At 61.1% G+C, this 25,634-nt stretch overlaps 1 protein-coding gene across 1 annotated transcript; it reads left to right on the top strand.

Annotated features, from left to right (window-relative positions):
• Nucleotides 1-10,533: 10,533 nt before the first annotated feature.
• On the top strand, nucleotides 10,534-24,557 carry LOC145721028 (tumor protein p73-like). The gene is made up of 4 exons (XM_081816814.1): nucleotides 10,534-11,203; nucleotides 21,220-21,311; nucleotides 21,614-21,734; nucleotides 24,459-24,557. Exons 1-4 carry the CDS (start codon nucleotides 11,153-11,155, stop codon nucleotides 24,555-24,557), a joined length of 363 nt encoding a protein of 120 aa, XP_081672940.1. The 5' UTR covers nucleotides 10,534-11,152.
• Nucleotides 24,558-25,634: the final 1,077 nt, after the last annotated feature.

Below are 25,634 nucleotides of genomic sequence, written 5' to 3' on the forward strand. Positions count from 1 at the left end.
CGCCCTGCATGGGTCCCGGCCCCTGGAGCAGTAAATGTCACGGGTCCGAGGGAAGAATCGGCCTGAGGCGGGTCTCTGCGCGTAGAGAGCAATTCCAAGTGCACAATCCACGTGTCGCCGTGGACACCCACGCGTACCTGCGCGAACGCAAAACAGAAACCGGCGCCCGGTGCCAGCAGGCGGTGGCCAGGGGAGGGAGCAGGGTGCGGGCCGTGACCTGGGAGTGTTTGCGTCACCAGTTACTCCTTAGCGTCCAAGGGACACAACCTCCGCCCAGGAAGATCGTGGGCTGGGGTCAGAGAGTCTCTCCCAGAGGGTCCCCGCCGATCTGCAATGCCGGGCGGGGCCACGACCTCGGTTCGGTGACAGTGTAGACGTCGCGCCCTCCTCCGAGTCCCACTGGAGCCACCCGGGCTCAAACGGCCCCACCCAATCACCCCCCCCCCCGGCTCTGTGGCCGCGACCCCTACCCCTGTTCCCGGCAACTGGGGCGGACACTCCGCGGACCAGGATGGCCCTTCCCCTGCTCCTTGGAGTCTGAGCACCCCGCGCACGGAGGGACCCAGCGCCGGTGCGGGCGGGAGGACAGCCCCGGGTGTCGGGAAAATGCGGCGTCTAGGGGAAAGCAAGGCGTCGGGACGCAGAGTCGGCTTCTCTGCCCGCCCTCGCTCCCGCGCGCCCTAGCCCGCGCCCTCACGCTGGCCGAGGGTAGCGGTCCCATCTCGTCGGCGGGAGAGCCCCGGGGCCCGGCGCGCGTCCAGCCGGGGGTAGGCGGCCCAGCAGGCTCCGCGGAGGCAACGCGCGCCAAAAGGCGGCGGGAAGGAGGCGGGGCAGAGCGCGCCCAGGACCCCGACTTGCACTCAGCCAGCTGGGGGGGCGGGGCGCCGGCGGCCACCTCGGCCTCCGCCCGGCCCCGCCGCCCGCGCTCCTCCCGCCGCGCTGAGCGGCCCGCGCTGCCTTCCCGCCCGGCCGGCGGCCCAAGGCGCTAACGCCCGCGGCCGTCCCTGCCCGCGGCGCCTCCCCTCCCCGCGCCCATATAACCCGCCTGAGCAGCCCGCGCTCGCCGTGCACCCACTACGGGACCACCGCCCGGCCGGCTCCGGCGTCGATGCCCCCGGCTCCGACCGCACCAGGTAGGAAGCGTGGCGAGCCTGCGCGCTGGGGCCTAGGCGTGGCGCGGCCTGCCGGGGCCGGAGCGCAGGGCGGGGAGCACACGGGCTCCGAAGCGAGGGGTTTCGAGGAAGGAGCAAGCGTGCAGGCACTGTGGGAGAGAGTGACGTAGGGCCTCCCTCCCGAGTCCAACCGGCTCCTGGGAAGTTGCGCCGGTGACAGGGAGCTGGCGGAGTTCAGCCCGCCAAGAGATGCGGGGTCCTGCCAGAGTGCCTCTGGGGCCAGGAACAGCCTCGCTGAGATTCCCGGAGGGCCTTCCTCCAGCTGACCCCTCTCCACCCCAGCTTCTGAGGGGAGGCTCGGTGGGGGTGCAGGTGCGGGTGGAAGTTGGTGAACGTGCGGGTCGCTGACAAGCTCCTCCCCGCCGGTGCCCACTCCATCCGTACCCGAGAGGGCCGTACAGATCCTGCCGCGTTACTCCCCTACTCCCCAAGGCTGAGACCCAGTGCTCCCCTGGACCAGCAGAACTGGGCGTGACCACCAAGCCAGATCCATGAAGTCAGTTATTAAGAGCGATGTTTCCAGAGGGGCATCTCCAGGTGGTTCAGAGCTGGCCAGGGGTGCCCGGCCTGTCTTCTGAGTCTGTTCCAGGTGGAGAGAGGGGGGCAAATCAGGCCCCCGGCCCACCCTTGGGAAGCAGCTTCTCCTCCTCCTTGCCTTGCAGTCACTGTCCTTTCAGCCTTTGAAGGGAGGAAGCTATTATTACCTTCTTACTCAGCTTGTATTTTTGTCTGGTCCCTAAGTGGATATGCAGAAAGCATTCACTTGTCTACATAAATAGGTGGGTGACAGGTAGACCACTGTCAACCAGCAAGGGGCCAGGGAGACAGTGCATGGTTAACTTCCGGGGGCTCAATCCATCCAAATGGACTATGTCTGTTTATTAAATAACTGGACATTTGGGAACCATTAACACAATTGGTTTTGGCTATAGTCATTGTTGCTGTTTATTTATTTCGCCTTAATAATTAGCTTTGGAAGAAAATGAGTAAACCGAAATATATTGCACTGCCATGCTGAAGTTGACTGTTACGTCCAGCCACCTGTCTTTTGATCTACTCATAAAAGCTAAAAAGGCATCACATTGAGAACAAAAGGACAGGATGTTTGAAATTTTGCAACGTACGAATTTATGGATTGTGCATGTGATTTTAAAAATAAGAGGCTGCAGAGCTGTGCCTGCTCAGTCATCCGTCGTGGGGGCTGCCGCAGGTGAACTGGCCTGGCAGCTGGTACCTGTGCGTTGGCCACAGAGTGCTTAGACCCTACTCGCCGTCCCTTCTAGTGAAGGCTATGGGGAACAGGGTAGTGTCTCCAAATTCTGAAGGGTACTCATGGGAAAGCCATTCTCGTACAGAAGTTAAGCAGGTAGATGTGGACATCAGAATCCTTGGGTCCAAATCCCCTCTTCTCCATGACAAAGCAATGCCTGGCGTCCACTAATTGGGTCAAAAGTGATAGCTGTTGATCCTGAGTTGGGAGAGCCAGGAGCCTGGGGGAGGGGGCAGCTCCGGGTGGCCAGCAGATCTCCCCGTGGAGGGAGGGGTGGAGGGAGGGAATGGAGTGGCTGGCATTGAGGCAGGAATCTGCCCAGCGCTTGGGCGGAGGCTGCTGGCCCCTGTTAGGGGCCCTGGAGCGAGGATGCCTCGCTCAGTTCAGGATTTATTTATAGAGTATGCCCCACCCACATCCAGAATGGATTTATTATAACATTGAACACATGTAAACGACACAGCTAAAATGGAGGTGGAGAGGCTTTGGACTTAGGGAGAGAGGCAAACATTCACCCCAAGGTTCTGACACCCAAAAGGGAACTCATTTCATTGGTGGGTGGATAGAAGCAGCATGTTTATCCACACGGGAGACAGTTTCAAGGGGAATTTATCTTCTAGATACTTATATGACAGTCGTTGCTAAAATAAAATAAGGGAGAAAAAAGTCGTTGCACATGGTGCATTGCACGGTGAACTTTGGGTTTGCAAAAAAAAAAAAACAAAAAACCAGAAGCATTTTCCAAGTGTATTTATTCTATCCAGCCCCCATGAAAAGAGAGGGCACACCTTTATTTCCCAATTCGGGCATTTCTGTGGGAGTGCTGGGTCTATATTTTAAAATATGTTATTTTCTTTTTTTTTATAAAGATTTTATTTATTTGACAGAGAGAGACACAGCGAGAGAGGGAACACAGGCAGGGGGAGTGGGAGAGGGAGAAGCAGGCTTTCCACGGAGCAGGGAGCCCGATGTGGGGCTCGATCCCAGGACCCCGGGGTCATGACCTGAGCCGAAGGCAGACACCTAACGACTGAGCCACCCAGGCACCCCAAAATATGTTATTTTCTGATGATTTAACTTCATACAGCAAAAAAGGGAAAAAGAAACAAAGGAGTGGTTAAGTAACAGCGAGCTCCCTTGCAACCCTAGGGGTCTTCTCTCTAGATGAGAAAAGCTTTATTGCAGGACCCGTCCCCCCTACCCCCACCCGGTACACTGTGTGATCATATGCCCTTGCCAAGTGCATCCAGTCCTGCCCAGATTTCTTTAACAAGCACAGAACACACATCTGTAATTAGCAGCATCTACCTGAATGTAACCAAAACACACAACAACATTGCCTTTGAAAAGTTTGTCTTCTTAAGTAAGTTATGTAGGACGCCTGGAAAATCTTTTCTTCGTGTGTTCTGTAGAGGAAAATGGATTCTGGTTTATAGAAGCTCCCTCTGCTCATTGGGGTTCAGGTTAAAGAACATAGTGAAGTCGGCTCCGAGAGATGAGCACACTGGTTGTAAACTTCCCGTCTGTCCCCCGTGCCCCCACTGTCTGCCCACTGTCTGGCCCGTGTTCCTTGGCAGAGCAGACATTTGCTTGTCAAAAGTGCTCTCTTTCCCGGGACATGCTGCCCTAAATCACACACCCAAAGAGAAAAAAAAAAAAAAAAATTCAGCCAAACAAGTGTTGGTTGAGCACCTCTGATAATAGGTAACATTTCGTCAAGCTGCTATTTAGCTAAATCCTCCGTATACTTTTTCCCTGCAATGCTCACAACAGCCCGCAAAGTAGATGCTGAGAGTGCCGACTTACAGAGGGGTGGGGAGGTTTCAACAGCTTGCGTACTTGCCCAAGGTTCCAAGCTTCAGAGTGCCCCAGAGGGGGCTCCCTCGGGACCCGGACCCATGCAGCATGAACGGGAGACGTGCCCTGACCCTGGTCCCGGGACCCATCTAAACCAGAATGTAGAATTCCGCAGTGCTGTACACTTGGGTAGCTTCCTTCGTGCTTAACTGAAAAGTGAGTATCAGCATTACTTCCGAGTATGTGTGCTGGCAACAAGCCACGATTTTAGTGGTGCCTGTGACTTTTTCTCCCAGAGGAATCGCCAGTATTTTCTTTGTGCATGACCTTTGCTGCAGAAATCTCCAAATTTCGTTTGTGCTTGTCACCAAGTTGAAATTATGAGTTCTTAGACCTGGGGAGCCTTGTCATTTCACCACTAAAGAAGCACAGGCAGAACTAGATCACAAACTCGCTTTTTAAGTACTTCGATAGCTATGTTAAGTTTCCTAGGGGCCATAACTAATTTACCGCAGGGTGGGTGGTTTAAACAACAGAAGCTTACTCTCCTTCCCTCTGGGGGCCAGAAGTCCCACATCATCGGGGCCTGGCCTGCCTGGGGCTGAGTGAGAAGCCCTTGGGGTCCTGTGCTCCCAGCCCAGATCCCGGCTCGGCCACGCACGCCCCCGAGCACGTCCCGGCTCTTCATCGGTATGGGAGTTGTGGGTCCGCCTACCTCCCCGCATTGTGCCCTGTCTCTCTAGGGAGGCCCTAGCCTTTCCCTCCTGTGAGTTGCCGTGGGAACACACCCGAACCCCTGAGGGCAGACACAAAGTGCCCAGGGACTTCAACCTCCTCCTGCCTCCTCCACCAGGCAGGCACAGAGCACCTGGGCATCGCCCATCCTGCCAGGGCCACCAGCCAGGCTGCAGGGGCCCAAGCGGGCAGGGCTGGGCTGGGTACCCTGTGTAGCCGGGGGCATCTCTCCTTTGTGATCCTGCTCAGAGCGGCTGCAGGTGGCAAGTTCCTGTCCCTGCCGTCCCCACCCAGTGCCAGCTGGCAGAATCACTCCCTGTGGCCCTGGGTGCCTGTGGGGAGGAGGCAAGGGGCTGTAATTGCTCACCTGCTGCTCCAAGGCTCCAGGCAGCTGGGGAAGCCTTTGGCTAATCGGGCAGGTCGCTTCTCCTTGGGAGAAAGAGGGTTGCACTGGGTCCTTTAAAGTGGGCAGGGAGGATGCCCCCTCAGCCCGCCTGCCCCATTTCCTGGGATTTTAGAGGTGAGTTCTCTGGGCCATGTTTTCTCCATTGTTCTGCACAACATGAGCAAGACCCAGGGGTTTCTCTTTTGCAGGCTCAGGGCTGACCTGGGCAGTGCACGCTCCAGGCGGGCTGTGGGGGGACAGGGAGGGCAGTGTAGGTCCTGATGTGGGTCCTGCCCTCCTGTGAAGTGATGTGGGGTAGAGCAGCTTGAAGAGTGTGGGCTGGGGGCGCCTGGGTGGCTCAGTCATTAAGCATCTGCCTTCAGCTCAGGTCATGATCCCAGGGTCCTGGAATTGAGCCCCGCATCGGGCTCCCTGCTCAGCCGGAAGCCTGCTTCTCCCTCTCCCACTCCCCCTGCTTATGTTCCCTCTCTCGCTGTCTGTCAAATAAATAAATAAAATCTTTAAAAAAAGAAGAAGAAGAAGAAGAGTGTGGACTGGCCACGGAGACTGGCGTCCCTCCTGCAGAGGAAATGGCAGCCCTCACTAGCTTGCTTTGGGGCCACAAGAGAGAAAGGTGCATTCCCTGTTTAGAAAAGGGGGCAGCAGGTTAAATAAACAGACTTACCCGCCAGGCTGCCGGCCGGGCAGTTTGTGCTCCGAGAGCACCTGCAGTATGCGCATGGCAAATCACAGCATGGGGGCCGCTAGTCATTGGGATGTAAATGGGAGGGAGCTCCGCGCTTTAACAGCTGTGATCTGTGACACTGAACCGCAAGCTCCCTTTCGCTTAGTGCTCTCTGCTCCCCTCCTGGCCCTGACCACCCACAAAAGCCCCAATTAGTCATCTCCTGTCATTTTTTTTTTCTTTCGGAGGAAGGCATGCCTCAACTTGCTCCTGGCTTCTTAATTTTTGATCAGGGATGCTCCTTGACTAATTATTTGGCAGTAATGAGGGAGGAGGAATGGAGCCGGGAGCCGTGTCCCTGAGCTTTCAGACAAAGCTGCAAATGTAAAAATGAGGCATTGGTAAACAGGACGCTAATTAGATTAGTGTGAAAATAATGGATTCTGATAAAAATAGCCGAAAGGATGATTGTAAGATTGAGGTCAATGTAAGTCCAAGAACACTGTCTAATCTCCGTCTGGTCGGTTTGATGTTTGAAAGTATGAGAATAATAGAGTCTCCTCTTGACAGGAAAACGTGCAGGTAAGTAATTTGTGGGAACACGTTTTATAAGAAAGGTGCAGTGTGAGGGGGTCACCCCGGTAAATGGCTGGGAATCCTGGCAGGCTGCTCTTTTAGAGTTTTGGGACTGGCTGTCCCCAGAGTCATTCTGAGCAGCAGAACCCGCGGAGTTCCCGGACTGCCGCCTTCTTTACGTTATTGCAGAAAACCCCTCTGATGGGTTTCTGTCCCCTTTTCAGTGGAAGCGATGACGATGATGATGATGGCCCAGCCAGGTGCAGGAGGTGGGGGTGTGGACCCCTGCTGTGCCCTTTTTGACTTGCCAAATTTTGTACTATCCAATGGCATTTCATCGCAAAACTTCATGATGGTAAAAGGTGACAAAAGTCGTGGTGAGGGTGGCTGGCTTAGGAATCAGCCAGAAACGGGCTCAAATCCACCCCAGATCTTACTCCTGTGACCCTTTTTTTAAAAAAGATTTTATTTATTTATTTGACAGAGAGAGACAGCGAGAGAGGGAACACAAGCAGGGGGAGTGGCAGAGGGAGAAACAGGCTTCCCGCGGAGCAGGGAGCCCGATGCGGGGCTCGATCCCAGGACCCCAGGGTCATGACCTGAGCCGAAGGCAGATGCTTAATGACTGAGCCACCCAGGAGCCCCATGTGTGACCCTTTCTAAGCTTGGCTTTTGTAAGATCAGAGGAAGAACAGTCCTCCCCAGAGACACTGTTGGGGAGCTGAGGGGGAACCAATGTGGTCCCGGAGCGCTGCCCACGGCCCCTCATCCTGGGTGTCTCCTGGCCTGATCTGGGGGCGCCATAGGCTTTGTAAAACTAAGCATAGGCTCACCATCCCTTATCCCATATCCCTGGGCCCCTGGCATTTCAGAATTCAGACTTCAAAAAAATGTATTTTAGAAAAGTAACACAGTACCTGAATCTTACATTTTATGACACCACCAGTGGGTCTGTTGGAAACACCACACAGCTGAGCTCTCCCCGTTCCTACGACAACATAAAGGGATGTTTACCCTAAATGGGCAGCAGGGGTCACGGGGAGCTTTGGGTCTGCCTGGAGGAGTCTGCCCTAGACGTAAGGAAAACCTTCGAGTTTTCCGAGCTCTCTGGATTTCAAAATTCACAAAAAGGATGCAGAACTGAGCTAGGCTGTATTTCACTTAAGACTTAATTTGTCCACTCGTGCATGATCCTTTGCTACGGGGCACCTGCCCTTCCCCGGTGCAGACGATCTGAGCAAGCAAGTGGGGGCCACGTCCAGGGCTCACCAGACCTTAAGCACCCCCGACCCCCACCACCTAGGGCCTGGGAGCAGCCTTTGTTCATGGGGTGGGGACGGGTCTTGACGGTGGGGTGGGGGTCAGGGGGACAGCTGGGAAGCAAGAGGGCCTGTCCTCTCTCCTCCTCCAAGCCCGGTCCCTTGCTCGGTCTTTGGAAACCTGCCAGCAGGCGAGCCAAACGTGGTAAAGATTTAGTCAACCTGGTGCTCAGGAGACACCAGCCCCAGGGCTGTATTGGGCTGTGAGAACAGAGACAGGCACAGCCTGGGCCGCCTGGCCGGCTCCGTCGGTGGAGCGTCTCAGTCTTGATTGCGGACTCATGAGATCAAGCCCCACGCTGGGTGTGGAACTTACCGGAAAACAAAAAGAAAAGAGGAAACACTTGAGACTCAGGAAATGTGTGCAGGGGGCGGCACCTGGCCTCTTTAATGGTTTTTAGTCCCCACAGCGCTCCCCCCTCACCCATGTTGGAGAAGTCACCTAACCTCTGAGCCTCCGCCTTCCGATCCGTAAGAGGGAGGTGGGTTTCTTGTGGGGTTGGCCTGATAGCCAGTGACTACTCTGTGTAGAAGGCAGAGTAAGCAGTGTGGTAGGCTGGAGGCAAGCATCCACGGTCGGCTGACTGGGTGACTTCCCAACACGCTGTTGGGAGCCCATCCCTGTACCGGGGAGGGGGACTGCTGATAAACTTGGAGGAGCAGGAAGGGCAGCTGGGCGATGAAGGGCCTGGAGGGGGATGAGTGGAGACGGGCCCCTCAGCTGCCATTCCCCCATCTCCCCTCGCCCTTGGCTGAAGCCAGGCGATCCCTGATCTCAGAGAGGCGTGTGCTGTGTCTCAAGGAGCAGGACAAGGAGCCCTTCATGGGCAGGAGTGAGGAAACACCGACCCCGGGTGTGGTCGGCATCACAGTCTCCAGGCCAGTGTGACGCTCGGTGTCTGCTCGGGGCAGGTCATGGGGCCAACCTGCTGCGGTCCACGGCCAGCCCAGGGCATCCTGGCAGCGCCCCGGGTGAGGGCAAGGCAGTGCCTGGCATCCCACTGGATTCTTTGCCTCCTTTCCCAGGACCAGGGAACCCCTCCCTCCCACCACCGCCCGCTGTCCCCGTGTGGTCCTAACGCCTCACGCCTGCACGTGGCTCAGGCAGCCTCGTTGCACGTGTGCACACACGGCTGCCCGCAGACGTGGGCTGGTGGGCGGCACTGGGTCTGTGTTCAGCAGGAGCTGGGGAGCCCACGGCGGCGGCCTGACCCTTCCCCCAGGAGCAGCCAGGGAGGAAGCCCCTTGCCCTGGTGACTCGTGCAGATGCCGACCTCCCCTTGCCCTCCCTGGGAGTCAGCTGAGAGGACCACGTGTCCCTGGCATGGCCCTCCAAAGCGTGTGCGTGCATGCACACAGCGTCTCTGATGGGCGGGGGATCGGCTCCCGCGAGGGTGGCCTCTTCAGCTGCCATCAGATAGGGGGGTGGCGGGGGGCGCCATCGGGGCCGAGTGCCCGGCTCCCCCATGGTTCCTCCTCACGCTTCACAAGGCAGCAGGGCCCTGCTCCACGGACTCCAGGAATGGGGGAAGCCACCGCAAATGACGGTCCCCAAACTTGCGTTACGTGGCCTGTATTAGTTTCGGCTGCTGCCATAATATTAGCCCTGATGTGGTGGCTTAAAGCAGCGTAGACGCACTTCCCTGTACGTCTGGGAGTCCCAAGTCTGAAAGCCGTCTCCTGACCTGGAGCACGGCTGTGTTCCTTCTCGGGAGAAGCATCTCTTGGCCGTTCCGGCGTCTAGAGGCTCGTGACTCGTGGCCCCTTCCTCCCTCTGCTAAGCCAGCAGGGCAGTGCCTGCTTGCCTCCCTGTAATCGGGACCCCGTGGTTGTACGAGGCCCTCCCGGGCAATGGAGGGTGCTTCTGCCTCCAGACATGGCCCTTCATCCCATCTGCACGGTCCCCTCGTCCCGTCCATTCAGGGGGCCTCAGCTTTCTATGCTGCTGCCCACGGGGGGTGAGGGGAGACGGAGATTAGTCTCCCAAATCTGGGCCTCCTCAAAGTCCTTCTGACCAGCAGTTAAAAGCATGTGCTTGGGAAATCCAGAATGTGGTGTCAAGGCCACTTATCACGTTGAATTATCTGAATTCACCGTGTATGTGCATGTGCACGTGGGCAGGAGAAAAACAGTTGAATATCAACAATTTCCTGGTCGGACCTAATATTGAAGAAAAGGGGTCCCTGGTGGTTCGAATCACCACCTGACCACCTGACATATCACAGGCGCCATGGTACAACCTGTAGGAACGGCTTTAGCCGGAGGGCCGCCCGAGGTTGAGGCCGGGGGAGAGTCACGGGCTTGGTGCACTGTTCTCTCTGCCTCTGCGTGTGTGTGGACGCTTCTACAGCGAGGAGCAGAAGAGAGGCGTGCGCACGCGGGCTGACGCAGCCGGCTCCCGGGCCGCTCCCCCCCGCCCGGCGGCCAGGGGCCTGTCACCAGGTCACTGTGTGGAGGGCATGGCATCGCCTGCCCGCCTCAGGGCTCCCAGCCACGCTCCGCCCCGGCCGCCCCGGGCTCCAGGCTGGCCTCCCTGCTTCCTTGGTTCCAGTGTCATCGCCTAGGCGACCAGGACGCTGCCACCGCTGCTGCCTGCCCAGCCACGGGCTGTGGGCCTCCCAGCTGCCTCCCCTCCACACCGACCTCGACCCTCGGGGCCCGGGCTCCCGCCAAGGTAGGCTTGGGCTCAGCCCGGCCCAGCTCTCTCAGGCCTGCGCTTGGGGTCCCGTCACCGCCTCCCTGCCACACAGCAGCTCAGGGCCACCCCAGGGGGCAGGGAGTGGGGGGCCCCGGAGCACGCGTGGCAGGCAGGCAGGCTGGCGGCCAGGCCAGAACAGGGAGGCCATGCCCAGGGTTCCCCTGACGGGGTGAGGAGCACCAGCCACAGCGGGGTGGTACTTTGCAGAGCCACCTGCTCCCAGGGGGCCATGGGTGACTCAAGGGGCCCAGGCGAGGGCGCCAGGCGGGTGGGGGCAGAAGTCCTTCTCATGCCTCCGCCTGCACCCTGTGGGCGTGCTGGGAACTCTCCACTTCCTGCCGGGGAGGCGCCGCCGCCTGCTCGAGGAGGACACCACTCTCTAGCTTCTTGGGGCCAACTCAGCCCCGTTCCTCCAGGCTCGCTCACCTGCACGGGGCCCTAGAGCCTGTCCAGACCCACCCCTCTGCTTCGCCTGGCTGCCTCTGTGGAGACCCAGACAGCAGGGCTAGCTCCCTATGTCGGCGCACCTGCCACCGCTGTCCTGCTTACACAGCCGGACTCCTGAGGTAGGGGGTCGTCAGGGTCCTGCCGTACCTGCAGAGGGACGGCTATGGGGGTTCGAGGTGAGGAAGGCAGAGAGCGTGCACCGTGGGTGAAAGGGCGTGGGGCGGCTGAGCAGCGGTCCCGTCCCCTCCCTGCGTGAAGGGAAGCGGCCTTCTGGGAGCGCTCATGCAGGAGTCACCCAGAGATAACTCACTGCAGACACGCAAACGGCCCCACAGCCAGACGGGTAACCACGCTTTGCACCCCTGAGCCAGGCCAGGGGTCCTGCCAGATGCTCGTGCATAGCTCAATCGTGTGTGAGGCGTGTGACCATCACTGCCCCACGGGCCGGAAGAGAGAGAACCCCCACACGGGCACGAAGCTGGTAGCGGGCTGGAGGCACTCGGATCTCTAGCTAGGTGGAGGTTTACTGAAGAGTGCATTAAGAAGCGGGAATCAGCTTGGAAGGGGTTCCTGGGGCAGGACCCGCGTCCTCGTCCCTCCCTGCCCCTCCGTATCCCAGCCCTGTCCACTTGTTCCATGTTCCCCCAGCTTACCTGGGCCCGCCAAGGCCCGCCTCACTGACCACCCGCCTCTGGGCTCCCTGGGCCCATGTATGCCTGCCGGGGTGACCTTCCCCACAAACATCCCACTGTGCCCCACGTGAGCTGAGCCCTGAAGCTTGCTCCCCGAAGTCCACGGGCTCAGGGCCCTTCGTGTGGCCTCCAGAGGGGCCTGTCCCTTCTCTAGCCCGCCTTCCCTCCTCCCCCGACCTAAAGGCTGCCAGGGCCTGTCCTTGGCCGAGCCCCACCCCATGGTGCCCATCCTCCCATGGCCCCCCAAGCTCAATGTCAGCTGGGGAGACCTGCAGATGGCCATGCTGATGTGGGCCTTCACGTGCCCTCATGCTGGCCTTGGCCATGGTCCACACCCGTTCTGGGCGCCCTTTACACCGGGCGGTGAAAGCTGGTTTGCTTGTGTGTCCCCCAGGAGTAGCAGCTCCTGGAGGGCAGGGCTGCCTGGTGGGAGCCAGAGTGGGCTCCAGCCCCGCCTTGGCACTTCCAAGCTGTTTGGCCCAGGGCAGGTGACCCACCCTCCCTGGGCTGCTGTAAGAACATCTGCAGAGTAGGGGTGCAGAGCTCTTCCCTTCCTACCACGTTACATGGAAGATGGAGGTCAATAAATACAGAGGTCTCCAGGCTGGGGCTGGGGCAGAGGGAGTGTGCGGGAGATTCTGGGTGCCATTATCAGAAAGACACCCCCAAGGCTAGGGGACAGGGAGTGGGACAGGGAGTGGGGCAGCAGCAGCTCTGTGGAACGCTGATGGATGTTTCTGGAGGGAGGGACGGGTGGACGGACCAGCATCATGGCACCTTGGGTGAAGTCAGATGTGCGGCCGACTTGAGAGCTGGGAAGGAACAGAATGCGGGAGTCAGACAGAGCATCTGCAAATGAGCTGGTGTCCCAACTGGGAGCGGGCAGGGTGGTGGGGGAGACTTCAGGCAGCGTGTTTCTGGGCCCAGAGCAGGCACCCAGGGTGCGGGAGGCACAGGGTCTGCACGGGTGGGGACACATCTGGGGGGTCTCCTCCGAGGAATGTGCAGGTGTCCAGAGAAGGGTGCTGGGTGGGATGGTGGTTTGGGAACCATCATCCAGAGCATGGTTGAAGGAGCTCACATGCTTGCCTGGGAAAGAGAAGACTCTGGAGCACAGAGCAGCACCTCCGATGAGGACACACTGGCCTGTGCCCGGGGGCAGAAACAGGGCCAGGGAGGGGAGGGTGGGAGGAGACGGGTAGGAAGGACAGCGGTGCCTGGCAGCCCAGCGGGCGAGAGGACGCGGTCTGGTCATTGGCCCCAGGCCCCATGGCGACCCCGTCCCAGCAGTCCCCAAGGTAGAGGCGCTTCCAGAGAAGGCAGCTATTTGCCCTGTGCAGACGGGCACCGGCTGCCCCCTCAGTGTTCTGGGTAGCCTCGGGCCTGGGGAATCAGCAGCCAAGAGCCCTCGGGGAGGGGACCTCTAGTAGAGGAAGCTGCTACGGGCATTCTGAAGGTCTGTCTTCAGACCGGGACGGGGGTCTGCCTCGTTCTGCAGGCGCCTCGTTCCTGGACAGACCAGGGCAGAGGGGCGTCTGCTAACGAACCAGGGACAGGGCAGCGACCTGGCCCCGCCTCTGTGCTCCGCTGCCTCCTGATCAGGGCTTGGCTTCTTCTTCCCCCACTGACACCTGATTCTAAGTAACTGTTGGTCAGCTGGTAATCACTGCTGTTTCTCAAGCTCCTAGGATGTGTCCGGGTCAGTGCCCTGCTGAGCACATGGCAGGAAACAGAGCCTCCGAATGGGCAATACACCTGTCCAGGGGCTGTAGAGCAGCGGAGGGGGGCTGTGTGGACGTGGACGGAGAGGGAGAGGGAGCAGGGGGTGTGGGGCAGTGCCGAGCCGCCGAGTGGGAAACCACGGGACAGGAGCTGTGTGGCCGGGCATGACCTGCACGTGTTGGGTGGGGGACTGGAGGAAAGACGCTGCTAGATCCCCAGAGGGCAGGTGGGCCTCAGGGCGGGTCGGACTTTGAGATGCTGGGTGAAGAAAGGGGTGGGCAAGGGGCTTCCCAGGCACGACGCACGGTGTGCAGGCTGGGGAGGGTCAGGCCAGGTAGAGGGCAGGGTCAAGAGCAGGGTTGCTGGAGGCAGACTGCTGGTTTTGACCTTCGGCCCCAACTAGCTGTGTGCCTTTGGGCCGATGACCTCACCTCCCTGTGCATGTTTCCACGTTGACCTTAAAATGAGCTGCAGATTTGCTGGTCTCACTACCCCCTTGGGGATGCTGTAGTGGTTAGCGATGCTTGGGTGTTTCTTGGTTTACTTCCCCTACCAGGAGCTGCTCTGTGACAGCCCTTTCCTGCCGGGTGTTGGGGTATTCACTGGTGGGTCCCCAAAACTGCTCAGCCGAACGCTCCCCCCAGCCAAGGCCCGAACCCGGAGCCCTACGGCCCTGGGCGGCTTGCTTTACCGTGGTTTCCTTCCGCAAGTCCGCAAGTGTGCGAAGCCCACGTGCTCAGGGGGCTGACGCCATTGCCCTGCCTCACGTGGGTGCTAAGCCAAGCCCTAGACTCATACCCAAAGTGCTGGAGCCCTCACAGCCCTCCGCACTGGCCCCAGGTGCCAGGGGAAGGCCCCACGACCCTGGCCTGGTTGCAGAAGGAGGCCATTTGCTGTGACGGAGCCTGGCGGCTGGGGTAAGAGACCGGCAGGTGAGAAGCAGCAGGGCCAAGGGGGCTCTGGAATCTGCCCCCCGCCCTGCCTCCTTCGAGTGGGCCCTGGCCCAGGAGGGAGGGTGGGAGGGCAGCTTGATTGGGCGCCTCCTGCTGTTTTCATATTTCACAAGTGTGCCCTGTCCTGGGGTGGGGAGGCTAAATTTGTCTCTCATGGCCAGCGCCCGGTCTCCCCCGGCATGGGCAGAGGGCCAACCGCAAGCCGTCTCAGGGCGACCGGAGGCCCCCGGCCACGTCCTCCTCACCAGGCCCTGCAGGACCCCGTCCTTCCGCAGGAGGTCCCGGGCGCAGATCCGGCCAGCCCTGGCCTGACCCACCCCACCCCACCCCACCCCACGTGGCCAGGGCTGCCTAGCACTCCCGTGGCCACGTGGCCTGGGCCACAGGCCGGAGGGGCGGGCACAGATGGCCACTGCCCTGGGTCCCTGAGGAGGGAGGCACTTGGGGCCGTCCCGGCCGCACCCCACAAGGTGAGGGCAGCCCCTGTTCTGGGGGTGGTAGGGACAGCAGAGGCCCCTCAGCACCGAGGGCCCGGGAGGCTGGGCCCCGAGCATCCTGCTGGAACTCGGCTGGGGAAGAGCGCTCTTTCCAGAGGGTTTGCCTGCCCCCTGTGTCCTCGCCTGCTGGCCGCCTGACCCCTCCACCCAGGTAGGGGAACTTCTGGGCACCAGAGCATTCTCAGTCCCCTCGAGGCCACAGGGCTGATTGGAAGGGGCCCGGGAAGGCCCTGGGGTCCCTTCCTGCAGTGGTCTGAGTTTACTGAGCAAAAAGGGGACATAACGGTGGGAAGGAGCCCTGTCATACCCGTGGTGTCAGAAGAACAGTGGAGATGGAGTGTTTGGGGGTGAGGGTCAGGATGGAGCTCTTTGGGTCACTTTTCCACTGAACTGAAGGGCGTTGCCTCCCTCCCTGGACGCTGGATTCCCGAAGGCCTGGGTGCGGGCTGTGAGCCCCGCATTGGCCCTCCCTGCTCTCAGGACTCTACAAGCAGTGGGAGGGGGTGACAGAGGCTCGGGCAAGGGGTGGGGACTGCCATCCCCATGCACAAGGTGATTCTCTTTGTCGGGGGGGGTCACAGGAGCCCCAGCTTATCGGAGGTGGTTTTGGAGCCCGGGGCCGGTGGAGGGGACAGGAACACAATCCTGCCCAACCAACAAGGCTCTCCTGTGAGGCACACAGAGGAATCCGCGCTCCATGACCTGGGAGGCAGAGGAAGGGGTTCCTGATTAGGGGTCAGGGAGGACAGTGGCTTCCTGGAGGAGGCTGGGTCCTGGCCTGGCCTAGGGGGACACAGATGGGGCGGGGGGCAGGGTGGGGGGACATGTGGAGAAAGGTAGGGACAGAGGGGACAGGGTAGGCAGCAGGGAGGGAACACGTGGGGACAGGATGGGGGGGCAAGGGACATGTAAGGACAGGGTAGGGAGTAGGGAGGGGACACGGGGACAGGACGGGGGCAGGGAGGGGACACGTGGGGGACAGGACGGGGCAGGGAGGGGACACGGGACAGGACAGGGGGCAGGGAGGGGACACGTGGGGACTGGGCATGACAGGCGGTGTGAGCACCCGGAGGCCCCGTCCAGGGCTTGGCCAGCAGCAGCTAGGAGCAGTGGTGTGGCCCCGCGTCTCCCCTGCGGCACTGACCCCTGATCTAGAACATTCTCTGCTGTGGGGGGACTGCTGTGAATTGTAGGGTGCTGAGAAGCATCCCCTCCCCCACCAGTGGTAACAACCGAACATGTTGGCGGATGTTGCCAAGTGGCTCCATCAGAGACCTTTGGGTTGAGGACTCAGAAAACCCCTGAGTCGAAGTCGAAGGGGTTGTGGTGAGGGGGGTGGGTCTGCGCCTTCACTCCGGCTCTGGGCTGCACGGTGCCTGCAGCCCACCTGAGCTCTGGGGGTCCTGGAGCCTCGCTGGCAGCCCCGTGATGCCCCCTGAGTCACAGATATTTGCTGGAAATTCCCTGAGGTGCTGCAGGGTCAGCGGTGCCCACAGCATGGCCCAGCACCCCGAGAACAGGGACACACGTGGCACTCTTTCTGGTGGGTGCCTCTGGCTTGGTGGTTCTGGGCAGGCCCGTGCGTGCCCAGCGGTGTCTCTCCCCACACTTCCTGCACCCACAACCTTACGCTGCAGGGCTCCCTGCTCCTCGCGAGGTTGAGCACACTTTCCCTCCAGAGCAACTCACCCTTCATGGAAGGGCCCAGGCAGCCAAGGGCGCATCTGCACCTTGCACCTCGGTTACGACCTAAAGAATGTTTCCTCGGGGGTGCCTGGATGACTCAGTTGGTTAAGCGACTGCCTTCGGCTCAGGTCATGATCCTGGAGTCCCGGATCGAGTCCCGCGTCAGGCTCCCTGCTCGGCAGGGAGTCTGCTTCTCCCTCTGACCCTCCCCCCTCTCATGCTCTCTCTATCTCATTCTCTCTCTCAAGTAAATAAATGAAATCTTTAAAAAAAAAAAAAAAGAAAAAAAAATAATAAAAAAGAATGTTTCCTCGGGAGTCCGTCTTTCCCGCACTAATATGTAATCTTTAAGATGATCTCCCACGTTTGCAAAAGCAATTGCCATTAGGTCCGGCAGCCAAGTTTCCTTTGTGAGTGTGTTTCCAAACTTAAAATGCAGGTCACTGGGGCCATTGGTGTTCCTTATGAGGAGCTATTCTGTGTCTCACCTCTGCCGTCCTCCGCCAAAATGCCGCAGTGGGTCCAGGGTAGATCCTGCCCCTGCCCTGAGGACAGAGGAGGGGGGCCCACGGGGTCCAGGGGCAGTGCCCAGTGAGGGGCCCCTATCCTCGACCCGACATCAGCATTTCCTCTTTCTTATGCCCCGGCAGGAGCTCCCGGGGCCTACGGGGACAGGGTGTACAGCTCCCTTGACTCGTGGTCATGGGGGCCTGGGTTCACTGCAGCCAGCTCTGGGGAGCTTCCCAGGGACACTGGAGATCATGGAGTCGGTGGCTTCCTGGCTCGGGCCCCACGGCGTCCTGTAAGGACAGGGCAGGTGTCTGGACCCGCATTTTGCTAAAATGAAGAACCTGAGCAGAAGTCACCAGTGGAGGCTGCTGACCACCCTCAGGGTGGACAAGGAAGGGCCCCCACGGAGTGGGGGAGCTGGGCCTGCGTGATCCTTCTCCCTGAGGGTCTGTCCCAGAGTGCTGGTGAATCCCCTGGTGCCAGTTAGAGATGCAGATTCCTGAGCTCCCGCCATGGGAGCCCCTTGGCGTGGGGCCCTGGAATATGCGTTCTTTTTTTCCTTTTAAGATTTATTTATTTATTTGAGAGAGAGAGAGCACAAGCGGGAGGGGCAGAAGGAGAGGGAGAGAGAATCCCAAGCAGGCTCGATCCCGTGACCCTGAGATCACAACCTGAGCCAAAACCAAGAGCCAACCGACTGCACCGCCCCGGCGCCCTGAGAATATGCATTCTGATCAGTGTCCCTGAAGCTGGGGGCCCACTGCCGAGGTCTCGGGGCAGTGGGTGAAGTCCCCTCCAGGCCTGTGTGGCAGCTGCAGGGGCCTGCGCTGGTGGCTGAGTGCGGAAGCCTGGACAGGCTTCTGTGTCTGTCTGTCTCTCTCTGTCTTTCAGCTTAGAGCCGCTTCGGGACAGAGAAGGAAGCAAGCTAACGCTGGGTGGTGGCAGCCGGTTTGACCCGGCACCGGGATGGTCTCTCCGAGACGGTGGCCTCTGAGCTGAGCCCCAGGTGCTGGGCAGGGGCCTGAGGGGGATGAGGGGGGTGGGGGTGGGCTCTGCGGTCAGGGCCTGCGGGCCACAGCGAGGCACTTGGGGCTTCATCCGAAGCGCAAGGGACAGCCCACTGGGGCGGGTGGTTAAACAGGGAGGGGACAGGTATGGGCACTGCAGGGGCCAGGGTGGACCCAGGGAGGGCCTGGCCTAGGGCAGGAGTGTTGGGGAAGCAGTGGACATGAGGTCCTGGGTTTGGGGATAGTTTGGTGGAAAAGCAGCAGGATCTGCTGAGCACAGAGTCTGATGACCCCATGGAGTTCCTCCCCGCCCCTTGCCAGGGCCCCAGGGACTTGGGTGTCAGTTTCCTGCTGCCGTCCAGTGTGGCCGGGCCGGCTCCGTCTGCCCTGCCCCCCGCCCTGCTGTCACAGCAGGTGAGAGGTCCCCCGGCCAGAGCCGGGCTGACTGGGCGCAGCTCGGGGTGAAGCAGGGCGAGGGGGGAGGGCAGACATGCTGGCTGTGTCCCCTGGCGGTTGGAGTGGGGGGGGTGCTCTGGAGTGTCACCTCCCTAGCCGTTCCCTTGGGAGGGAGGTGCCGGGGCTGGAGGCTGAGTGTCTCCCCTTTCCCTGTGCCGGCTCCCGGACGCTGGGCTTTGGGACATGGAGGGTTTTCCTTTCTTTGCAGCTGGTGGGGTAAGTACCCACCACGTGCTCTGCAGCACTGAGTCTCTTGTGTCTTTGATTAATTTTTTTTATCGAGTGAAATTCACGTAATATAAAATTAACCCTTTGAAGGTGAACCATGCAGTGACATTTCGTACAGTCACAATCTGTGCAGGACCTCCATCCGGCTCCAGGACATTCCACCGCTCCCACAGGAAACCCCGTACCCCTTCGCAGTCACTCCCCGGCCCCCTCGGCCCAGCCCTGGTACCGGAGACCTGCCTTCGCTGCCTGCTGGCTTGTCTGTGGTGGGCGCGACGTTTGCGCAGTCCCGGGATGCCTGCTTCCCTCGCTCAGCAGGATGTCCTCAAGGCTCACGCACGCAGCAGCGAGCCGCCATGCTTCGTTCCTCCCCGTGGTCGAGTGGTACCCCGTTGTGTGGATGGACCCCGTTGGTCTGTCCATTCGTCCGTTGGGGCTCATGTGGGCTGGGCCCTCTTTCGGCCGCTGCGATTAGACTTGCAGGGTCTTGCTGACCGTTTGCTGTGTGACGTTAGCCAAGTGTCTTCCATCTCTGGGCTTGGACGGTCCATCTGCAAATTGAAGAGGGTGGGCCCAAACGGCCTGGACGAGAGGACCTCCTGTTGGCGCACTCCCCGCACACCCCAGGGCCGCTCGACCAGTAATCCCTGCTCGCCCAGAAAAGCCAGCCTTAGGGAACGGCTGGGGGCGGGTTTCTGCCGAGCCTCAGCTTGGCGGCTGGCTCCACAGCCCGGCAGCTGGTGCTGTTCTACCAAGTCCACCCCCTTCCGAATTACCGGGTGGCCAGCTCCACGCCCAGCACTCCGCTCCACTGGGCTTTGGACAGCTCAGCCCAGGGCGGGAGTGACCTCCCCAGAACAGGAGACATGCAAGTGAGCACTGCCCAGCCTTGTTAAAACCCTTGTGGGCTGGGGCACCTGGGGGGCTCAGTCTGTGGCGCATCCGGCTCCTGGTTTCAGCTCAGGTCGTGATATCGGGCTCCGCGTCGGGCTCCCCGCTCAGCACGGAGTCTGCTTGAGATTCTGCCTGCACGTGCACATGCTTGCTGTCTCTCAAATAAATAAAAAACAAACAGCCCCGTGGGTAGATCATGTGCTGAGGGGTGTGTGCGGGGGGGGGGGGGTGACTCAGTTAATTCTGAATGCTGAGGAAACCACTCTCATTCCCGTGCATATGGCTGTGCTGTGTGACCTCAGTAGGTCACTTAACCCCTCTGAGCCTGCAGGAGAGTTGGTTTGGGGCCAGTGCTCTCTAAACTGCCAGTCCCAGGCCGTCCTTGCTCGGCCCGCCTTAGCGCTCGGGCCAGCCCCTGGGGCAGCCCTCCTGGACCACGCCACTGCTCTGGAGACCAGTGGCCTGGCACGTGGCGGCCCCCGGGAGAGTGTCGCAGACCTCCACCAGCGCCCGCCTGCCTGGGGACAAAGTGACAGATTGCGGGTGTGCCCTCCCTCCCGCGGCGGCTGCGGGCAGGTCTGGGCCTGCCGGCTGGGGCTCTGCCAGGCGGACCGTGGCCAAGCCAAGGACCCGGAGGCCGGCTCCGGGGAGACACCATCTTGGCCTGGGTGGGGCGGTGGGCAGGGCGGGCTCTGGTTTCCCTGCCCCTCCCCACCACAGGAGGACAGGGGCCCCGGCTGTGCCTGGCCCGGTTCCAGGATGGCAGGCCCACTGCGGGGTGGGAGCTGGGTGTGGACGCTCTCGGGAGAGGAAACCCTGGGGACAGAGGCCAGCCTGTCTGGGCACCCCAGGCCCTGGGCATCTCCTGTGACAGGGACCACCGTGCAGTGATCCCACTCCAGTGACAACCTCACAGCCTTGGCCTGGGGTTGCCTCCTGGGGTCCGAACTGCTTTTGTGTCCAGGCCACAGGGGAGGGCCCTGTCTCAGAGGTGGACGGCTGGCTGACATCCTACAGCCACGGGGCACAGCCAACCTCAGACCCGGGGCTCGGCTCCGGCCTCAGGGCCTGCCCTGCACATGCCCTTCCCAAGAGGGGGCGACCCGGAATCTGAGCTGTCCTCACGTCCTGGGGCATCGGGAGCCCCCAAACCTGGCTTGAGCCCCGAAGGCCAAGCCTAGAGACACAGTTCAGAGTGAATAGAAACCCCTGCTGCCCGCGGCACCCCCCAGCACGGTAAGCGTGGACCATGCTGACACCGCGAGCCTGCAGAACCAGGAAACAGCTTCCTCCATAGGTTTGTCAGGACATTTCAGTGGCAAAGTAGAAAATGTGTCAGCTCCTGAAACCGTTTGTCCAAGGGTAGGACGTGGGTCTGGAGCCAGGCCTGCCCCTCCGCTAGGTGGGGTCCTGCCTGGGACAGGGGAGGATGAAGCGGGGCGGAGGCCGGCCTTCCCAAAGCACTCACTGTCCTTCTTCCCTCCTTGCAGAGCGAGCCGCCCTCCGGGCCGGGTGCCGAGAAGATGTCCCAGCCCAACACCGTGGACGAGGGGGCCACGTTCGAGCATCTCTGGAACTCCCTGTGAGTATTTCCTCCGGCTGGCAGGCTGGACTCAGGCTAGGTGAGGGGGAGGCGGGGGCTGCTGGTGTGGGCTCTCTCCTGGGGATGCAGGGTCCAGAGGAGTCTGGGCCAGGAGAGGTCCAGGGGACAGAGCTCAGGTGGGGCTACGCCTCCCCGGTGGCCTAGCCCTGGAGAGGCCAGAGGAGGAGGGAGGGGGCAGAGGAGACAGCCGGGGGGCTGAAGGGCAGGCCCCCTGGGAGCTGAGGGCCAGCCCCGAGCCCTGGGCCTGGGCAGGGCTGATGGCTCTGTTCCTGTATTCCCAGGGAACCAGACAGCACCTACTTTGACCTGCCCCAGTCCAGCCAGGGAAACAATGAGGTGGTGGGCGGCGCAGAGGCAGGCATGGACGTCTTCCACCTGCAGGGCATGACCACCCCCGTCATGGTGAGTGGGGCTGCTGTGTGCGGAGATCTCGGGGTGGGGGCGGTAAGCACGGACCATGCTGACCGCGAGCCTGCACAGCCAGGAAGCAGCTTCCTCTGTAGGTTTGTCAGGACATTTCAGTGGCAAAGTAGAAAATGTGTCAGCTCAGGAAACCGTTCGTGTAAGGGTAGGAATGGATTCAGGCATGGCTAGATCTAGGGGTAGGAATGGATTCAGGCATGGCTAGATCCGGGTGTAGGAATGGATTCAGGCATGGCTGGATCTAGGTGTAGGAATGGATTCAGGCATGGCTAGATCCAGGTGTAGGAATGGATTCAGGCATGGCTGGATCCAGGTGTAAGAATGGATTCAGGTATGTCTGGATCTAGGTGATCCAATAGCTGCCTCTCTGTCTCTTGCCCTGCTTTCTCCACGGTGGCTTTGTGCTTAGGCAGCCTTTGGTTTCTGTGGAGGGGTACCAGGCTCCACCAGCATCACTCTCCCTGCAGGGAGGACCCCTCTTTGCTGATTGTCCAACAGGCCTGCCTCTCACTGGTCTGAACATGGTTTGGTGGCCACCTCTGAGCCATCCTCGTACCTCTGATTAGCCTGGGTTCCATGGGACAGGGGCAGGATGGGATGGAGTGGAGTGGGAAGAGGGCCCCGAAGGAAGACTGAGCTGCTGTTTCCAGAGGAGGGACTGGATGGGGGCGTGCAGGGACCACTGAGGCCCTGACACCCTGTTGCTGTGTCCCAGGTCCTCTTGGCAAGAGGGCAGGGCTGTGGGAGCTGGGTGCACCACCCATTGCAAGGCCCTGTGTGTCAGGAGGAGGTTGCCGCAGGCGGAGCACGAGAAGGGGTGTAAGGACCGCTGGCCCCAGGGAGGCCTAGTGCTGCCTGCCGTCCCCAGCATCCCCTGGGATGCCTCCCGGCTGCCTCCTTGGGACAGGCACTGCTAGAGCCCCAGGCTGCCCCATCCCCCTGGATGGTGGCTGTGCTGGCCACTGGCCTCCCCACGGCCCAGCACCAGGCCAAGAGCCAGGGTGCAGGGAGGAGGCAGTGCTGGGAACTCTGGAGGCCAGGAGGGCCTGGCCCCCTTTCCCTAAAACAGTTGGAGCCCCTCACCCCGTCTGAGGAACCCTGAGCCCTTGGCAGCCAGCCAGGGCCGTGTGGGCTCCAGGTGTGTGAATGAGCCGGGGGACACCGTGCTGGGGGCAGGGGCAGGAGGGCCCCCCGTGTCCTCGGTTGTGTCTGTCGAAGACACTGGGCTGGCCCACACGCGACTTGGGCAATTGCCGCCCGGGGGTGGGGGTGCGGTGGGCAGGGAGCCCCGTGATGTCCGTACCTCTGAGGAACCTTTCACACTGGGTCTGAGAACCTGACTGACCGGCCCCAGCCTCCTGCCTTGCTCAGGAGGCCATCATAGTGAGAGCACCTGTTGATTCCCATTATACAGGTGGGGAAGCTGAGGCAGACGCTGGGGAAGGGTGAGTCTCGACGGGCCGGGGTGCTGTGTCCTGTCCCTTCAGAACGTTCCCTGTCCTACCAGCTGCTTCCCAGGGGCTGAGGGTCCTGACCTCTCCCCTCCTGGGTCTCCCTCCCGGACATCAGTGTCCCCCACAGCGTGTGAGTAACGTCGCTGCCGGCTGGCGGTGTCCGGGGCGTGAGCTCCCGACGGAGCCTTGCCGAGACTGGGCCGGCCCTTGTGCTTCGAATGACGGCAGGATGCACGTCAGTGATTTTGAAAGGAAAGGTTCATCACTCTCAGGGCTGGAGGGCGCGTGGCAGGCCCGGGGCCACACAGCCAGGTGGCAGGGAGAGAGAGAGAGAGTGCAGATGGGGGGGTTCTGCCTTTATTGGGGTGGAAGGGAGAAGGGCCTGGGGTTTCGGGGGCTCACTCTTTATTGGTGAATTTAAAACCTACGAGTGGCTTTAAGGCCGGGCAGGGAGAGCAGGGTCACTTGAGTGGTCCACCTTCCAGGTCACTCGGGGCTTTCTACGAGGAGAACCGCATGGCTGGGGTGGCCTGGCTCTCTCTAGCTTGGCAGCTGGCTACGCGATTATTCGAGATGGGTGTCTGTGAAGTGGCCGCCTCTCGATCAGAAGCCGACTGTCGGGACTCACGCCGTCCACTCTGTGGAGGGGCAGGAGCTCTAGGGAGGAAGGACCCCAAGTGTGGTCTCCTGAGAGGTCTGTCTCCTGAGTTTGGGAAGCTGAGCCCCCCAGCTGCCCAGCTCACCCCTTGAAGGCGGAGGGCCCTGGACACCCTGCGGCCCCAGCATCAGGAGGGGTTCTGCACTCCAGTAGTCAGAGGGGGCGGCTCTCGATTCCCACAGGGTGGGATACGCTCCCCCATGTCCACCCGGGAGGATGCTGGGTGCTGAGAATGGGGGGCCGGGCCTCTCACCTGCCGTAGGGAGGCAAGGGTGTGGCCCTCCGCCTCTGCAAACAGCAAGAGGACCGAATCTGTCAGGTGGGGACCCGCCTTTCAGTAAAAGTCACGCAGGAACAACCTGTGTGCAAAGCTCCATTCACAAAGGTGGGGGTTCCCTGGAGCCACCTGGTCGGCCTCATGCGGACCCCTGCTTGGCCCCGTCGTGGGCACCGTGACCGGTCTGAGCGCAATGACCGTGCAGACGGCTTGCCCACTCTTCAGCCTCGTGAGGCCCCGACGCAGCCCAGACCCACAGATGGAGGTAGCTCAGCCTCTGGGGCCGAGCCCGCTGCCCGGCTGTCCTGCCCAAGGGCCTCCGCCTGTGCCCAGGGGCCCGGAGCCAGGTGCGGGCGGGGAGCCCCCAGGCGCACTACGCAATGGCGCCCGTGACCTCCAGCCTGAGCGCCTGAGGGCACAGCTCCCTCCCCACCCAGCGGCTCAGGGAGAGGCGGGGCCACCCCCACTCCAGGCTGGTGACCTTGGACGAGAGGCTTCCCAGGCCAGGCCTTGGGGCGAGAAAGCGGTTGTGCAGTCCTGTATTCCCGGGGCTGTGACTCAGCACGCGGCCAGGTGTAAAGGCGGGCGCATAATCCGCGGGCCAGCCGTCCTCTGTGCCGCTGGGGACCTGGCTCCCCAGTCGTGCGGGGGCCCAGCAACAAGGCACGGCAGGCACAGTCCTTGAGTGGGGGGACACCAGTCCTCTGGGCTGGCACGTCCCGCTGTCTGGACCTTGGGTCTCCTCTGCTCTTTGGCCCTGCAGGTGATCGGGCAGATTCCTTCCCATGGGGCGGGCAGGTTCCCACAGTCAGACTGCCCTCAGGAGAGAGGCCGCTGCAGGCCCACGGAATGACCCTAGCCACCGCTTTCGTGGCCAGGGCAGAGGGGCTGACGGCCCACCTGAGGGGCCGGTCTGTCCTGGGATCAAGTCCCCCGCGACTCTGGGTCCTTGCTTGTGAGTCAGAAGTGTCAGCGTGTGTGGGGGCCCAGCACGGGGCTCTGCCCAGCCCTGCGGGAAGGACTGGTCACCGTCCTCAGACCTCCTTCCTGCCACGCTGGACCGGCCGAGTAGCCGAGTCGGGCAGTAAAGAGGATGGGGCCCCAGTAGGCCATCTGGCCCCTGGGCAGGCCTTGGAGGGGTCCCGGAGCAGATTCCTGGGGGGACGGAGAGCTCCCTGAGGTCACTGCCGCCAGGGTCCCACCACCCCATGCGGCTGAGGGGGCGCAGGGGGAGGCCTCTGAGCTGGGAGGCCGCCGTGGGTGTGGGGCGCTGAGACCCATCCCATCCCTACGCCTCTTTGCCGGGTGATGCATGTGGGGTTACTTAAGGCGCCGGGCCTCAGTTCACTTGTCTGTATGTGGAGCCGGTAAGAGCATCATCAGGATGGCGAGGATGAGGGTGGTGGTTGGTCCACGGGGAGTGTGTGACAAAGCTAGACGTTGCGTAGGAGAAGGTGGGGCGGGGAGGCAGGGGTGAGGCTCTGTGTTGA

This window comes from Leptonychotes weddellii, chromosome 4 (genome assembly GCF_054177405.1).
Source record: "Leptonychotes weddellii isolate Sample4059 chromosome 4, ASM5417740v2, whole genome shotgun sequence".
In the NCBI taxonomy this organism is placed as follows: domain Eukaryota; kingdom Metazoa; phylum Chordata; class Mammalia; order Carnivora; family Phocidae; genus Leptonychotes; species Leptonychotes weddellii.

Coding starts and splice junctions, on each gene's coding strand:
- LOC145721028 (XM_081816814.1), top strand. CDS start 11,153: ATGTCGGCGCACCTGCCACCGCTGTCCTGCTTACACAGCCGGACTCCT. Junction 11,204..21,219: donor TACACAGCCGGACTCCTGAG/GTAGGGGGTCGT, acceptor CCCTCCTTGCAG/AGCGAGCCGCCCTCCGGGCC. Junction 21,312..21,613: donor GAGCATCTCTGGAACTCCCT/GTGAGTATTTCC, acceptor CTGTATTCCCAG/GGAACCAGACAGCACCTACT.